We start from the raw sequence: 16,769 nt of genomic DNA on the forward strand, positions 1-16,769 counted from the left end.
TTTTTCGGTTCATCACAGTATGAACGAAAAAAAGTAGGCACCTCTGGACCAATCAGATTGCCATAAAGTGTATAGAGGCAAAGAAAATTTAATTATTTAGAGATAAATAGAATGAAGAAATGTTTTATTTTTACAATGCACTAAACACATTTTATTTATGATTAAATGGTTAAGGACCATACAGATGAAAAGAAACCTGCTGCCATCACTCAATACCACGGGCTACCTTTTTAGATTAGCAGCAAGGGATCTTTTATATGAACCATCCCAGGCAGGATATTACATAACCTGGCCTTTTGTCACACCAGTTATAGAGCACTGGTTAATGAGTAATACTCCAACTGGCTCACCAAAAGGATTCTAGATAATTGCACATCAGGTGAACACTTTACCGTAGGGTCAAGTCCTGCACCGCTCCCCTCTGCCCCCACCCCCAATGAGATTGGAAGCCATTTGATCAGACCCATTTACCGTGTTCTACAGTTCATCATGTTCTGTGCTGGTATGTTGGTACATAATATAGACCACCAACTTAATAAAAAAAATAATAACATCCAGTCACTTAACACATAATAATGAAACATCTTGCGACATTTGTTGTAGTTTGTACTTCATTAATATAATGACAAACAACTTCATGCTTGCTTCACATACAGGTTTTTTATTTCATTTTTGAAGTACACTTTGAAGATTCATACAACATACAATGATAGCATGCGACTTGGTACCTATATTAGATGATATTAATGATTTTCCATTCTAACAGTTTATAACTGCATTCCCTAAAGTTTCACAATTCTCTGGATTTATCTATAGAATTTCTAATAGTTTTAAATGATCTATAATTTTTTTAGATCAGTGCTTCCAATATTTACAACTAAATAATGTAATAATACTGTGAACCTGCACTATTCTAACAGTTTATAACTGCATTCCCTAAAGTTTCACAATTCTCTGGATTTATCTATAGAATTTCTAATAGTTTTAAATGATCTATAATTTTTTTAGATCAGTGCTTCCAATATTTACAACTAAATAATGTAATAATACTGTGAACCTGCACTAGGTATAGAGGTAGAAATATAAAAAAAATTGGACAAATGACTACTTAATTATAAATACAGGTCACTGTTACCTATATTGGATGATTATTCGTGAGGTCGGTGCTTAACCAAAGTAGCTTATATGACTATTACAGATACATATATATATTTAGTTTATATATATTTATATATATACATACACACATACGTTGTGACATGTCGAACAATACTAAATCTCACACGGTAGCTGCTTGATTGAAAAATAATCGATGCACCTCGCTTAATATTCAGGAGATCCTTTTACGGTGTGCACCATTTGTTGTGTAATTTAGTCCCGACCAATCACAATGCTTCTATCAAAATGGCCGACGCTCCACCGCCGCCGTTACAAATGGAGGCCAGACCTTTCTGTCCAGGCTTCAGGTTGTGAGCCATGAGACCGGTGAGGCGAGCCCCAGACATGCTGAAACATAAGATGTAAGAGTTTACATTACCACAGAAGTAACATGAGTAACAGCTCCAGACATGCTGAAACATAAGATGTAAGAGTTTACATTACCACAGAAGTAACATGAGTAACAGCTCCAGACATGCTGAAACATAAGATGTAAGAGTTTACATTACCACAGAAGTAACATGAGTAACAGCTCCAGACATGCTGAAACATAAGATGTAAGAGTTTACATTACCACAGAAGTAACATCAGTAACAGCTCCAGACATGCTGAAACATAAGATGTAAGAGTTTACATTACCACAGAAGTAACATCAGTAACAGGTCACAAATTTAGTATATTTTGGGTCGGTGAAATATTATGAGACAGAATCCCAAAATATTTAGATTACATTATTTGTAAAAATCTAGCGGTATCAAAAAAAAAAAATATTTGTAAAAATCTAGCGGTATCAAAAAAAAAAAATAATAATAATAATCTCAAATACAATACCTGCATAACATTAATTCAGAGTATCAGTCAGTACATATTAAACAAACCAGGCCTGGTGCTTATAAAACTTTTAGGGTCTCGACTCGAGACTGATAGAGTCTGAGACAGTAATGTGATGACAACGCCATACAAATTGTATGAATGTGACATCATTAGCGATTGAGTCTAGACTCTAAAAGTTTTATAAGCACGGGCCCAGAATTGATTTACATGATGCTACCTTTACTGAGAAATTTAATAAGATATTTTTTAAATCTTCATAATGCACCATTCCTTCTGTTTTCTTCAATGCAATAAATTAAAATATTTCTTCTGAGCAGGAGATATAGCTTCTTATAATCTTGATTGGTCACATTTTAATCACAAGACAATGTTTTGTTACGTTACTGTGTTTGTTTCAGCTTCACATTAGTGACGTCACGCCACTGCTGTTCTGCTAGTTAACGAGTCTACCGCTGCCAAATATAGTGACATTCGACCCACATTACTGACATTGTTTACAACTGTCACAAATGAAAAAAAAGGATAATGGATGATAAAAAGAATACCCTCCTCATGTCTTGTGATATCATAATTTATCAGCACTCAATGATAAAAGTCCTCGGCAAGCCTCGAATTTCATACTTTTATCAACTCGTGTTGATAAATTATGATATAACAAGATACTCAGGGAGTATCCTCTATTTCACAAGTTGTTTTAAGACATATGAAACAATGTGACTTTGGTAGGTTGTAAGATAAATGCTATCTAACGAACACAAATTTTTTTTTATTTCTTACATATTCCAATTTTTCCAGATGAAACTTGTTTATGATGCTTTCACTTGTATATACCCAGAAGCCAATGTGTTCTTTGTGATGGAGTGCCATTAAACATTCAATGAATGCACTTGTATTGTTAGCTTGTACATCAAAGGTAGAAATAGGTTTTGGTAGTGTTAATTTCAATGAATTTAGGTCATTGTCACGAAGCATTTAATTGGATGTTTCTAAATCAAATAACAACATGAGGAATATCATTCTGGAATATTAAGTGTATTCTGAAATGGGTGTGTAAGAAATATAATTTTATAGTTAAGCTAAAAACCTACCCAATAGGATGTCCAATGCTGACTGCCCCACCGTAAATGTTCACTTTCTGAATGTCAATGTCAAGAGATTTTACGTTGGCTAGAACCACAACACTGAACGCTTCGTTGATCTCCCACATATCAATGTCGCTGGCCTTGACCCCAGTGAATTTGAGAATCTTGGGAACAGCTGCAGCGGGTGCAATTGGGAAGTCGATGGGTGCCACAGCAGCATCAGCAAAACCTAGTATAGCAATGCAACACATTAGAGCAGAGAAAATAAACAGAATCAAGTACTGTGAAATCCTTTATCTTCATGGTTTTGAATTTTTGTGGTTTTGCTAAAATACACACTTCACTGGGTACTTCAATTTCGGGGATAGAAAACGTAGTATCATAAATTTGTTTTGTATATAAACATGTATTAAATTTTCGTTATGTTCTTAAATTTGTTGACGAGAAAATGAAAATTAGATCACCATAAACAAAGGTGATTTCACAGTGGTTAGGTAATACAATAGTTATCTCCATTCATTCTCCACAACTGATACATCAAAGCCCATGGTAGTTACTGTCCTGTCTACAAGACAGTGCCTATAAATCATCCCCTGCTTCCTTACTAGTAGGAGTAGCCTATGTCATGGCAGTGGATTTTCTTTCGGCCTTTTTCTCTACTGACCACATGCCGAAATATTCATATGTTAAAAACACTAAACAGCTGTAGTTTAAAATGTGCTGAGGTGTCATTTAACAAACATTTCCTTCCACTTCCCTCTCATACATGGAATTTAAAGATGGATCTTGCCGACACCACAGAGGCTATCAGGCTTTCTGTCAGAAAATAATTTTGGGGTATGTAATAAAAATAAAATGTACCCTTAGTAGGTGGTTATGGGTTAGAAATCTTTTGAAATTGGACACTGAATTTCATGTTCTTTCAAAAATTTTAAAAGGAGTTCTCTCACTACAATTTTAGTTTTTTTAATTTAAAAAATGTATTCATTAATCTTCAAGATTTTAGGGTACGTGAATTTTACCCTTCTGACAGGAACACTGGCTATTTTTACCAATTAGCAGCAAGATATTTTATATATGCACTTTTCTATAGCTGATGGTATATACCATGATCTTTAATATACCAATGGTTATAAAAATACACCAGATAATGAACAGCATTATTACAATATGAACAGAACATAAATGTGAAAACTATATTTGCACATTAAGCACTATGTGGTTTCAACTGTGATATAAAAAAAACCTCACTACTTACTCCTAACCTACTCTTTTAAGGCTAGTAAAATTTAAAGAAATATTTATTTTCAGACAAGACAAAACTTACCAATAATCCTTGCAAGAGGCTTCACTTTCAATCTATCGGCAGCTTGAGCAGTCATAAGCACGAGTGCAGCCGCACCATCGTTCAACGTACTGGCATTGGCAGCCGTCACTGTGCCTACAAATATTCAACAAAATTTTAATGAAAATTTTCATTTAAAAAAAGAAAAAAAGGTTTTTGTTTACCGACACCACAAGAACACATTGATTTATTCATCACTGGCTATTAGATGTCAAACATTTGGTAATTTTGACATATAGTCTTAGAGAGGAAACCCGCTACATTTTTCCATTTCCATTAGTAGCAAGAGATCTTTTATATGCACCATCCCACAGACAGGATAGCACATACCACGGTCTTTGATATACCAGTCGTGGTGCACTGGTTGGAATGAGAAATAGCCCAATGGGTTTACCGCCGGAGATCGATGCCAAACCGACCACGCATCAAGTGAGTGCTTTACCACTGGGTTGTGTCCCGCCCTTGAACATTTTCATAAAGCCAAACATTGTCATGTGGTGACCTCTGTTAATCAGTCGCCTTTTCTGGTCAGGTCAGGTAATAGGGATTAACGTACACATTTAGAGCAAGCTGTTGTAGCACACACCTGTAGAACATGGTTACAGGTGTCGGCCCATGGCGGCTCCTCTGTCCAGGACACTTTTCTTAAAAAGCCACATTTTTATTTCCCCAAATATCATTTTACTAGGAAGGATTTGATATTCTCTTAAACAAAAACTTAAGTATTTTTAGAAGCTGAAGACACTCTATACCATTCTCAAGTAAAGGTCATTTATCAGCATTTCAGATCAAATTCAGTCCACCTTGTGAAAACTATTTAATGCAACAAAAAAAAAAGAGTTGAAGTCCGATAAAAACAAAATTGGCATTTTGTCTTCAAGCCTTTTTTAATCTGCCTTGTGTTGCTTTTTACACAGAAACAACTTGCCTTTCTTGGTATCTACAATTCAATAAAAAAATAAAATAAAAAGTTTTTTAGGTAATGGTTAACTTTTGATTAGATGTATACCTACCATTTTCCTTGACAAACACTGGTCTGAGGGATTTAAATTTGTCAAAGTTGACTTTCTTGTACTCTTCATCTTCAGATACTGTTACAGGATCTCCTAAATAAAAATAAAACATCCTTGGTGTTACTCAAACACAAGAAAATGATAACTACATGTGCACATCACAATAAAATAATTTTGTGTCAAATATGAAGTGCAAGTGATGTTTTCCTTCATGACACCTCAGCACATTTTAAATTACGAGCATTTGATGTCTAACTAATGGATGTTGCAACACTGGGTCTAAATGTTAAGAAAGAGGAAACCTGCTGCCATCACACATACTACCCCTAACAAAATGGCAGTAAGGGATCTTTTGTATGCACTTTCCCACAAAGAACTTTTTTATGCACTTTATAACATCAACTGTTGATCAACTTTCTTTAAAGAGATGCTCACTTCATTAACATCGCATGATTGTAACTTGGAGAAATAAAATCATGACATAAAAATAACTTTAAAAAATCTTTACAGCGAGGTTTCAGTGTAATTAGCCGTGTGACAAAATGAACAAAATACATTCAACAACTGACTACAAGCTGTCACCTCTCTTCTTTGGAATGGTGACGGGGACGATCTCCTTCTTGAAGATGCCCTTGCTTGCTGCCTCCTGACTATATTTGTAGCTGCGAATGGCAAACTCATCTTGGGCTTCACGAGAAATGCCAAATTTCTTGGCTGTGTTTTCAGCACAAACACCCTGACAAAAACATTTCATCAAATTTAAAGTGAAAATCTGTTTTTTTTACAACTCCACTAGAGCACATCGATTGGATGTCAAACATTTGGTAATTTTGCCATAATAGTCTTAGAGAAGAAACCTGCTACATTTTTCCATTAGTAGCAAGGGATGTTATATGCATCATCCCACAGACAGAATAGCACATACTACGGCCTTTGATATATCAGTTGTGGTGCATTGGCTGGAACAAGAAGTACTAGTAGCTCACCGACGGGGATTGGTCCCAAACTGACCGTGCATTAAGTGAATGCTTGACCACTAGGCTACGTCCCGCCCACATTTCATCGAAATCAAATAAGGTTAAACAATCAAATCTGAAGACCAATCAAACAACTGTACAGAATATTTATAATAATAAATAAAAGAAATAAATTCATTATTTTTTACAAAGTTGGTGGTTAAAATGGAGAAGAAAAAAAAAGAATATTTGTTTAATGTCACCGTAGCACATTTTAAAATATGCCTATTTGATTTCAAGAGAAAATAGACAAGACAATACAAACCACAGCATTTGATATATCAGTCATGGAGCACTGGTTGGGACACTGAAAAATCTAAGTCCATTGAGGGCAATCGATCCTATGACCCACTGCACCTCAGAGCTACATCCCACCTCATGGCTTTAATGGTTACCAACCAATGACTTAGTCAGTACTAAATATGATGTTATATCCGGTAAGTGGTCCTATCTCTTGACCAAATAATTTTACACTAAATATACATGCGATAATTATAGGATATTAAATGAGCATCCATTTCATATCAAAGAAAGAAAAGAAAGAAATGTTTTATTTAATGACGCACTCAACACATTTTATTTACAGTTATATGGTGTCAGACATATGGTTAAGGACCACCCAGATTTTGAGAGGAAACCCACTGTCGCCACTACATGGGCTACTCTTTCCGATTAGCAGCAAGGGATCTTTCATTTGTGCTTCCCACAGGCAGGATAGCACAAACCATGGCCTTTGTTGAACCAGTTATGGATCACTGGTCGGTGCAAGTGGTTTACACCTACCCATTGAGCCTTGCGGAGCACTCACTCAGGGTTTGGAGTCGGTATCTGGATTGAAAATCCCATGCCTCGACTGGGATCCAAACCCAATACCTACCAGCCTGTAGACCGATGGCCTAACCACGCCACCACCGAGGCCGGTACCATTTCGTATCATGTTTATATCCTGAGTGAAAATTATGTCACAAGGCACATAAACATGATCTGAAATAGTAGCGAGTTTAATATCCTATTTATTACCCATAATCGATCTTAATTTATATCACTCAACTGTTCCTGTACGGTTGTAGTGCACCAATCAATGACAACATCATGTGACATGGAAGTGTTATGTCCCACTTGGCATTCTAGCAGGACATATCACTGATATCCACCAAGATATTTTTAACCATATGAGTAATACATTTTTTATATAAACTGGGGTAATGAACACATAGATAAGAGAATAAAAAACCCAGAACAAACATAACTGATGAAATACCATATAAACTCTTACCATGTGAAACTTATTATATACATCTGTTAGACCATCATATACAATGCCATCCTAAAAGAACAAATATTGGATGCATTAACATAGCTGTAATAATTATTAAAAATCAAATGCACACACACACACACACTGATATGTACATATGTAAATGAATGGGATAACAGTATTTTTGGAAAAAACTTTGAGTGTTTTCTCTTTTCACGAATATTTGCCTTCAAACTTTGTGTATTAACAATAGATTGGTCCAAACTTGCTAACAACCAATTGTTGGCTATAACCTTTTATTGTGTCCTGAGTATCCTATTTAAGATCATGAGATCACATCTTCTTTCTTTACTCAAATAGCTCCATTTCTTTTCGACGAACCATTCCAAATTATGCACCAAAATAACCTCATGAAATTGCACAAATCTGTATATTTTGGATTTAATCCTATGGGAAATTCAAAATTCAATAGCACCACAAATGCCCCCACCTGCTACCGGCCCTGGTAGGGCTGCTGGTGCTCTCTTGTACTTGCCATCATGGGCGGTCCCTCCTCCCACCCACCCCTAACCCTTTCCTGTCCTGGACAGAGGAGCCAGCATGGGCCGACACCTGCACCCATGACAGCTTGTTCTGAATGTGCACATTAAACCCTATGACCTGACCTGAACTTCTTTCTTTCACTGATGCAAAAAGGTCGAGTGATTATATTATAGTATGAAAGGAAATACAAAATTATTTAGAAGCACAAACAAAAACTATGTCATAAATAAAACAACACTATACTGGGAATAAAATGCACCAATGAAGATCATGTAAATAAAATTACCAGCATTGTAAATCCTCCATATGGAGTTGTTCCCCTTTTAGCATAAAATGGTACATTTGACATACTTTCCATTCCTCCAGCCACCATAACATCCTGAAATATCAGCACAATTAAATCAATAAATACATGCAATTAGTCGCATTTTAAATCAGAATAATACACATACAGTATAAAAAAACATATAGTGTACAAATTATCTGTCCTTTATCGGGACAGATAATTCATAACTCCTCATAGCTTGTTAGTGATTCTCCAAGTAATAGTTTGCTGAAATGTCACCATATATTTTCGAATTCTCTAGTTGACCATAAAAAATGTATATGGTGACCCTTAGTTATTTTTGTGATGCAGTTGTCACTTCTTAACAGTTAAAGTTACAGTTTGTTTTGTTTAACGACACCACTAGAGCACATTGATTTATTAATCATCGGCTGTTGGCTGTCAAACATTTGGTAATTCTGACATATAGTTTGAGAGAGGAAACCCGCTATATTTTTCCATTAGTAGCAAGGGATCTTTTATATGCACCATCCCACAGACAGGATAGCACATACCATAGCCTTTGATATACCAGTGGTGGTGCACTGGTTGGGATGGGGAAAACAATAATCAGAGATTGGGTCCACCGAGGTGGTTTGATCCTACGATGCTGGCACCTTAGGTGAGGGCTCTACTGACTGAGTTAGATCAAGCCCCAAGTGTTTCAGTGTACAATAGAACTGAAATTCTTTTTCACAAAAGCATTCATAGGCGTACGTGCTCCCATTTTTGTAGGGGGGCAGGCTGGCTTTTCTCCTAATTAAACAAAAATGCCATAATCTGGATAACAACATTTATTCATATTAGCATTACTACAAAACAGGTATATACGGTTTGCAAACGAAACACTACACATTTTTACATGGATTACAACTAATTTTGAGGATAAAATGATGGAAATACATGGTAAAAAGGTCTCAAGTTAGCACATTTTGCCCAAATATCTGCATAATTTTTGCCCAAATTTGAGGTTTTGCTCTAGCAATAAGAGGGCAGTTCCTACACCACCCCCCACCCCGCCCCCTACCTTGTACGCTTATGAAGGCATTTATCTCAAAAAGCCAAATCAGAACCCAGTTATCACATTTTGTCATATTAACTGCTGACCTGGTGTCCACACATGAGACTCTGGGCAGCCAACATCACGGCTTTCATTCCCGACGCACACACTTTGTTCACTGTCGTCGTCGGTGTGCTCTCGGGAAGACCTGAAAACAGTAAATCAGAATTTGTATCACCATGACAATGACTCAAGTTTCTTTAAAAACACTAGCAAATCTTGTTGATAATTTTAACTGCTTAAAATTCATCCCCACTTCAGCTGCAACCAATGTTAACTGTTCTAAGATAATCAATAAAAAACAAACTGTTCAAAAGTTTATAAGTTTAAAAGTGTTAGGGATCAAAATTATTTTGTTTGGGTATGTCACGACTACAGAAATGTGTTTTGATGCAAATAAAGTACAACTATTAAAATATATTCTATGCATGTTTAATATTGAAGACACTTAAGGTAGGACAATAAAGTAAATATTTGTAATATGTATTAAATATTTACGGCATCCATGTTACCTGCACCAAGAGCTGCCTGTCTGCTAGGGGCCTGCCCCTCCATAGCTTGCAACACATTGCCCATATACAGTTCCTTCACCTCTTCAGGGGCAATGCCTGAAAGAACAGAATGCTTACTGACATTCTAGCATATGGACATGGAAAGAAAGAAAATTATTCATTTAACAACACACTCAACACATTTTTATTTAAGGGTATATGGTGTCAGACACTATGGTTAAGTACCACACAGATAATGAGAGAGGAAATCTGTTGCCACCCTTCCATGGGCTACTCTTTTCCTTATTAGCAACAACAGATCTTTTACCATCCCACAACAAAATAATACTTACCACAGCTTTTGTTCTACAGTTGTGGAGTATTAACTGGGGCAGTACATGATAAATCTATTTAAAAAATTTATACTCAATATCTCAAGGCCTTCTAAAGAAAACATCCGGAAAACTATATGTGGTATAGACGGATGGACAGACAGAAGGACGGATATGAAACCTATAATCCCATCTGATTGAACCAGTAGGGGACTAATAAGAGAAGAAACCTGCTGCTGCTAGCACACACAGTACTTATGGTTTGACAATCAATGGTGAGCAATAAACTGTTGTTCTGAAATTATGTAGATGAGCAATTATTCTCAGTGTCTAAATAGAATACAAATATGCCCTTGTTACCAAGTTTGATTTATCTCTGTAACAAGTCAGTTCATGTTACTGAAAGCATGTGATTTATAGAAAATGAAAACAAAGACCTGAAATAACTGCACTAAGGAAAGGTATGTCTCAGTACTTTTAAGTAAATAACTTATTTGACAAGGCGAGCAGGTTTTTGCCCAAGAAGAAATTATTTTGCATGAGCAAATGCGAACGAGAGCAATTGCTTGCGTCAAACAATAAAACTTCACAGTTATTATTGCTATCAATTATCAGCAAGGGTGCCTTTTATGTACCTACCCAGTGATGAGACGTCACCTACTCATAGAAAACGACAACACATACAGGCCATAGGATTTCAAATTTCATGGGAAAAACTGTTTCGGTTCCGTGTCTTGTGATCATGGGAACCCATTAAAAACTGTTTAAAAAAAATAATTATATATATATTATTTTCGTTGAATAATCATCCTTGATATAATAAACATGGAAAACTAAATTTTACTTCTGTGATTTTACCGACATGGTACCGGAAAAAATCCGAAGGCCTGACATACCTATTATACCTTAGGTGTGCATTAAGCTTGAAATACCTGATATCTTTATCATGAAGAGACACAAAAGTCCCACTCTCACAATTTCAGTGTCACAATCATGAACAGCTGAAGATTGAAGACTAACGGCACCACGACAATAAAACACTAGAATCGATATATATAGGCACACATGTAACAACTGTACCTGCTTTATTAACAGCCTCCCTGACTGCAATGATCCCTAACTGAGGAGCAGGCACTTCAGCCAGGCAGCCCAAAAACGAGCCAATTGGAGTTCGAACAGCTGACACTATAACCACATCCTAAAAGTAAACAGTATATTGTTCAAGATTTAATATTAAATATCTTATAGTTTTATTTTACTAGTTCTACTCAAAATATAAGTACTGTAGTGTTTAAAAATGAATGATCAATAACCCGGTACAATCTTATATTCATTCAACAGTAGTGGAAACATAATCCACATCAGGGTTTGGGTTTATGGGGTGAGTTTTTTAATAAATTTGATTACCCCAAAAACCATTCAGTAATGTTGGGGTTGGGGGCCCTGAAAGCATTACTTACAGTATGAGTATTACCGGTATATACATAACACATTTATACACTTACATATTATACATATAAATCTACATGTATAAAAAGAACAAAAAATAAAATAAAATAACATATACCGGTACCTCTGCATTACAGGTTTCACATTAGCAAATCAGCAGTAAAAGAAGATAATAGAGTCGAGAAAAAAAGACAAAACAGAAAGATTTCCATACTACTATAGAACCATTTGAAAAAATTTGCAAAGGTCTCCAGACTTCTTCAAATTCATTGAACAGACATTTTTAATACATGTATTTTTCAATTTGCAGTTTATGTTTTATTATATTTTGAAGTGCTTCAATATTTAGTGCAGACTTTTGAATATTTATACTCGTTATTTCATCAATAAGTCTGTTTTTGTTATACATATCTTTATCCAACTCTGTAATACATTTTTCCAAAACAGATTTTTAATTAGTTTTTGTTTTTTTCTGAAGGAAATAATCTCCATAATTCAACATTTCTGTTGTTAATCCCGTTATTGCCTGGAACAAAGTTTTCTTATCCAAGAGGCTTTTAATGCAATCATAAAATTTAAAAAATATAATATTTTAATGGCTTCATTTTTATACTCTTGTACCAACATCAGGCTAATTATAACATTCAAATTTAAGAAGAACAATAAAGCATTTTAGAGCATTTGGCATTCTACATAAACAATTTTAAAAATCAAGATATTAAAACTTACGTTTAATCCTGAGACTTGTGTCAGATATCGAACACATCTCAGACCAAATTTTGGCTACAAATAAAAATATCAGTCAGTGTATCAACTATCATATATATATATATATATATACATTATGAATGTTAGTTCAATACATGTAGATCTGCCATCAAACTGAATTTCATGTCAGATATTATATTATATATACCATTTGTGACTTTTATACATCGATAAATTTCTAAAAAATGAGAAACAATTCTTATATAGATATTATATATTGTGAATACCTGGTAAGTTACTTATAGTCACATCAAACATTACTTTTTTATGCAATACCCTCCAAGAGGGACAGATACTGAGAGAGGAAACTCATTGTCACCACTTCATGGGCTACTCTATTCGATTAGCAGCAAGGGATCTTTTATATACATCATCCCACAGACAGGATAACACATACCACAGCCTTTGATATACCAGTTGTGGTGCATTGACTGGAGTGAGAAATAGCCCAATGGGCTCCAAGAGGAGCAGAAGCCTCTAAAACATTTTATGTAATTAATATGATGTCTTCACGTTTTTTACATAGCATAACACATGTCATCATATCCTTCCACGCCATTAAAAAAAAGTAAAATGGCACCTGGCAAAAAATTACAAGCTTTGGTTATCATCTAAGGCTGATGGTAGTCACACTTCGCACCCTTGTTTTGGCTTCGTACACAATAAATATAACAATCTATATTTCAAAAATAGAACAATTTTATAATTATAAGGTCAGATGCGTAAGTAATTCTCAAACTAAATGTTTTCAAGATGAGCAATTTTGCATTGGAATTATTCAGCATTCTGAAAACGGAAAGGTCATGTACCAAGTTTATTGTTATAGTAAAGAGATATCAAGTGACATCATTGGAATACTGACATCATTTAAATTCCAAAGTATCTGTAATACAATGCTTTTCCACATTAAAATAAAAACCGATTTACTTACCTTGATGCTAAAACTAGGTCAGTATGTTTTTATTCTTCATCATTTTAGATGTTTACGTTTTAAAATATGAAAGAAATAAAGAGTAATCTTCATCAAATATATCATATAAACAAATTACCATTGGATAGGTTTTATTTATTGTGTATGAAGCCAAAACAAGGATGCGAAGAGTGACTGTAGTATGTCAAATCTGGGCCTCTATAACTTTGGGGTTTTTTTCACCATTTCTGTCTGACCCACATGGTGAAATTTGGTAATTAAAGGTAGGAGAGTAATTTATTGTAGTTGTTATCAATGTGGTTCGGACTTTAGCTCTCGAACAGTAGAGTATTTGGGCTACTTTGGCACAAGACTATCATAAGGAGACCAATTTCGGTGAGCATAAGCATTCGGTTCTAAAACATATCAGTATCTATAAACTGATAGTTGTTATCCAAATAGATAGTATTTTAAATGAGCAGTTATAATTATTTGACACCTAAAATATTTTAATTCCCAAATTGACATCAAATGTCCCAGACCTTGATGTCATTTGCATGATTATAGCACCATTCAAGTTGGTAATGTTTTATATGACAAATGTCGGCCACTTTAAATATGTTTTTCTCCAAACACAAAACAAAAACATTAATTTGATGGGTCCTGCATTAATTAATGAAGTCGGTCTGGGATCGTTCTCCTCAGTAAGCCCATTGGGCTATTTCTCGTTCCAGCCAGTACAGCATGACTGTTATATCAAAGGCTGTAGTCTGTGGGATGGTACATATAAAAGATCCCTTGCTACTAATGGAAAAAGGTACTGGCTTTCCTCTCTAGGACTATATTTCAAAATTACCAAATGTTTGACATCCAATAGCCGATGATTAATAAATCAATGTGCTCTAGTAGTGCCGTTAAACAAAACAAACTTTTTTTTAATTAATGAAAATAATCCTTTTAGGTTGACATTTGCTGGGGTGTTCATTCATAAGCTACGGGTATTTTAAAAAGTTTACATTATTGCATGGTATTATTTTTTAGGCTTGCCTGCCAGCTCTCTCCATGGATGGCAAATAAAATATTTATATACATTTACACTGGGTCACTCTTATGGTAGCACTATACCAATTAATTTCCAGCTGGGTCGAAGTTCGAGGTGCACCAGACTTTTGATAGAGAAGTTAACACCACAAGTCCTGTGATTGGTTATAAATGTGAGTGTGTTGGTTGTGTAAAAAAAATTGTTTCATCTGGGCTAAAAATGTATACAATTTTAATTCATCTAGTACCACTGTGTCAAGTAGCCTTGTGCTTGGAACATGTATGGGGTACATGTAAAAAAAAAAGTACTAAAATTTTGTGCGAAACTAGGGGTGTTGTAAAAACATCTGGTTATACCGAAAATGAGCTATGAAAGGTACCATTTTCTGCAGTTAATACTTTGAGGTAGGGGTTGTAGTACTGATATTTATGGGTCATAGTTTGGTTGATATATTGCATAGTCTTTTTAAACACAAACATTAACATGGTCGCCTATGGGATTTGAATTGGTATAGTCCAACCTATATTATATTATTGCATATTCATTATGGAAGGGGGAAGAGGGTCATTAAAAAATGGATTAAAAAAACAAGTCTGATTCTGCATTACTTTAATTTTGATTGGTCCTTTGTTGATTTTTGTAGCCATCAACAATATGTAATGCAAAATCTTGCATTTTATATACCCATCTCGCTCATCCCGCAAAAAATATTACATTCTGTGACTGTGATTGGGACCATTTTCCCCCCCCACTCCCGCAAAGGATGGCAGAAAAATGTTTTTAAACACACATTTTGAGTTATTTACAATCCCACTGTAAGGACCACACTTCATGGACTACTCTTTTCGATTAGCAGCAAGGGATATTTTATATGCACCATCCCATAGACAGGATAGCACATACCACAGCCTTTGATATACCAGTCATGGTGCACTTGCTGGAATGAGAAATAGCCCAATGGGCCTACCGACAGATATTGATCCTAGACAGACCATGCATCAATCAAGCATTTTATCACTGGGCTAGGTCCCGGGTATAATATCCGCCCGGTCCCCTCCATTATTATTTTTAGTTAGGGTTGAGGGTTAGGGTTAAGGTTAGGGTTAGGGTTGGGGTTATGGCTGGGGTTAGGGCTAGGGTTGGCGTTAGGGTTCTAGTTAGGGTTGGAGTTAAGGTTAGGATTAGGGTTAGGGGAAGGGGGGACCGGGCGGATATTTTTCCAAGTCCCGCCCCTTACTAATTATTACTCACTTAATATTACTGTAGAGTAATAATTAGTGTAGTGAAACCATGAAGGATACTGGTATTAATATGAGTTACCTCCCCTAAACCACATTTTTAGTATTTTTTACAATTCTCAATTTTTAAAGAATGACAGTAGTGAGCCATTAAAAATATTATTAGTCCATGTCATGTGTCACACATAATGATTGCTAGTTTCTTCAAAACAATGCATCTAACGTACCTGGATTTTTCGAAAACAAGAAAAATTCATGACAAGTTCACCTTTAGTCTCGGTTGCAACAAACTCTTGACCAAGAATGGATCCGACTAAGACTAATTCTTGTTCAAGTATAGTATGCTATTTACGTGATGTTAGTTGTGCATTGTTATGCATTAATTTCTTTTATGTTTTTGTTACTAGCGTAAGTTTGTGTTTCCGTGCAACCAAAAACTATATTAACATGCAGAAACTCAATGATTTCTGTCTTTGTTTAACTATTTATATTTTGTATTTTGCTTTAGATAATAATGCGTTAGGGAAATCAGATTGATCCAATATTACCGGTGCATTTGTTATTTAGTATCCACTATATATAGTCTACTTGACACTACTACACAAATAAAAGCATACAACAGATGCCTTTCTATTCTAGGGGGGTGGGGGGGGCATTAGCCCCCACTTTTCAGATATTTTGCTTTATATTTGCTTATAATAGTGTAAAAGTGTGTAAATATAAAGTGTGCCCCCCCCCCCCCCGCCAATACACACTTTTTGGCACCTTATTTTGGTTCCAGACCTAACTTTTAATTTTGTATTAATATCATGTTGATTCAATTGGAGGGGGGGGGGGGGACTTTTTATTCAATATGTCCGCCTGTCCCCTTCAGATGCCTATGTACTAATGAAATGTAAATTTTT

General features: G+C 35.3%; 1 protein-coding gene across 2 annotated transcripts; it reads right to left on the reverse strand.

Moving 5' to 3' along the window:
* Nucleotides 1-640: 640 nt before the first annotated feature.
* On the reverse strand, nucleotides 641-16,197 carry LOC121370808 (acetyl-CoA acetyltransferase, mitochondrial-like). Of its 2 annotated transcripts, XR_005957732.1 has the most exons (13): nucleotides 16,092-16,197; nucleotides 12,636-12,689; nucleotides 11,538-11,655; nucleotides 10,147-10,242; nucleotides 9,682-9,782; nucleotides 8,536-8,628; nucleotides 7,725-7,775; nucleotides 6,015-6,168; nucleotides 5,433-5,525; nucleotides 4,402-4,515; nucleotides 3,081-3,303; nucleotides 1,058-1,506; nucleotides 641-903 (listed from the first exon to the last, which is right to left on the reverse strand). XR_005957732.1 is itself a non-coding variant. In XM_041496285.1 (12 exons), the coding sequence occupies exons 1-12, from the start codon at nucleotides 16,119-16,121 to the stop codon at nucleotides 1,386-1,388; spliced, it is 1,248 nt and encodes a 415-aa protein (XP_041352219.1). In that variant the 5' UTR covers nucleotides 16,122-16,197; the 3' UTR covers nucleotides 641-1,385. The 2 variants fall into 2 exon arrangements, 1 of the variants encoding a protein (XP_041352219.1); XM_041496285.1 differs by having other exon boundaries at nucleotides 641-1,506.
* Nucleotides 16,198-16,769: the final 572 nt, after the last annotated feature.

Source organism: Gigantopelta aegis, chromosome 4, assembly GCF_016097555.1.
Source record: "Gigantopelta aegis isolate Gae_Host chromosome 4, Gae_host_genome, whole genome shotgun sequence".
Taxonomy (NCBI): Eukaryota; Metazoa; Mollusca; class Gastropoda; order Neomphalida; family Peltospiridae; genus Gigantopelta; species Gigantopelta aegis.

Bases quoted from the DNA above. Each gene is read 5' to 3' on its own strand.
- LOC121370808 (XM_041496285.1), bottom strand. From the start codon at position 16,121: ATGAATTTTTCTTGTTTTCGAAAAATCCAG. The intron at 9,783-10,146 runs GTAACATGGATG...TACTGTTTTCAG, and splicing joins ACAGGCAGCTCTTGGTGCAG to GTCTTCCCGAGAGCACACCG. The intron at 8,629-9,681 runs GTCAGCAGTTAA...CTGATATTTCAG, and splicing joins GTCTCATGTGTGGACACCAG to GATGTTATGGTGGCTGGAGG.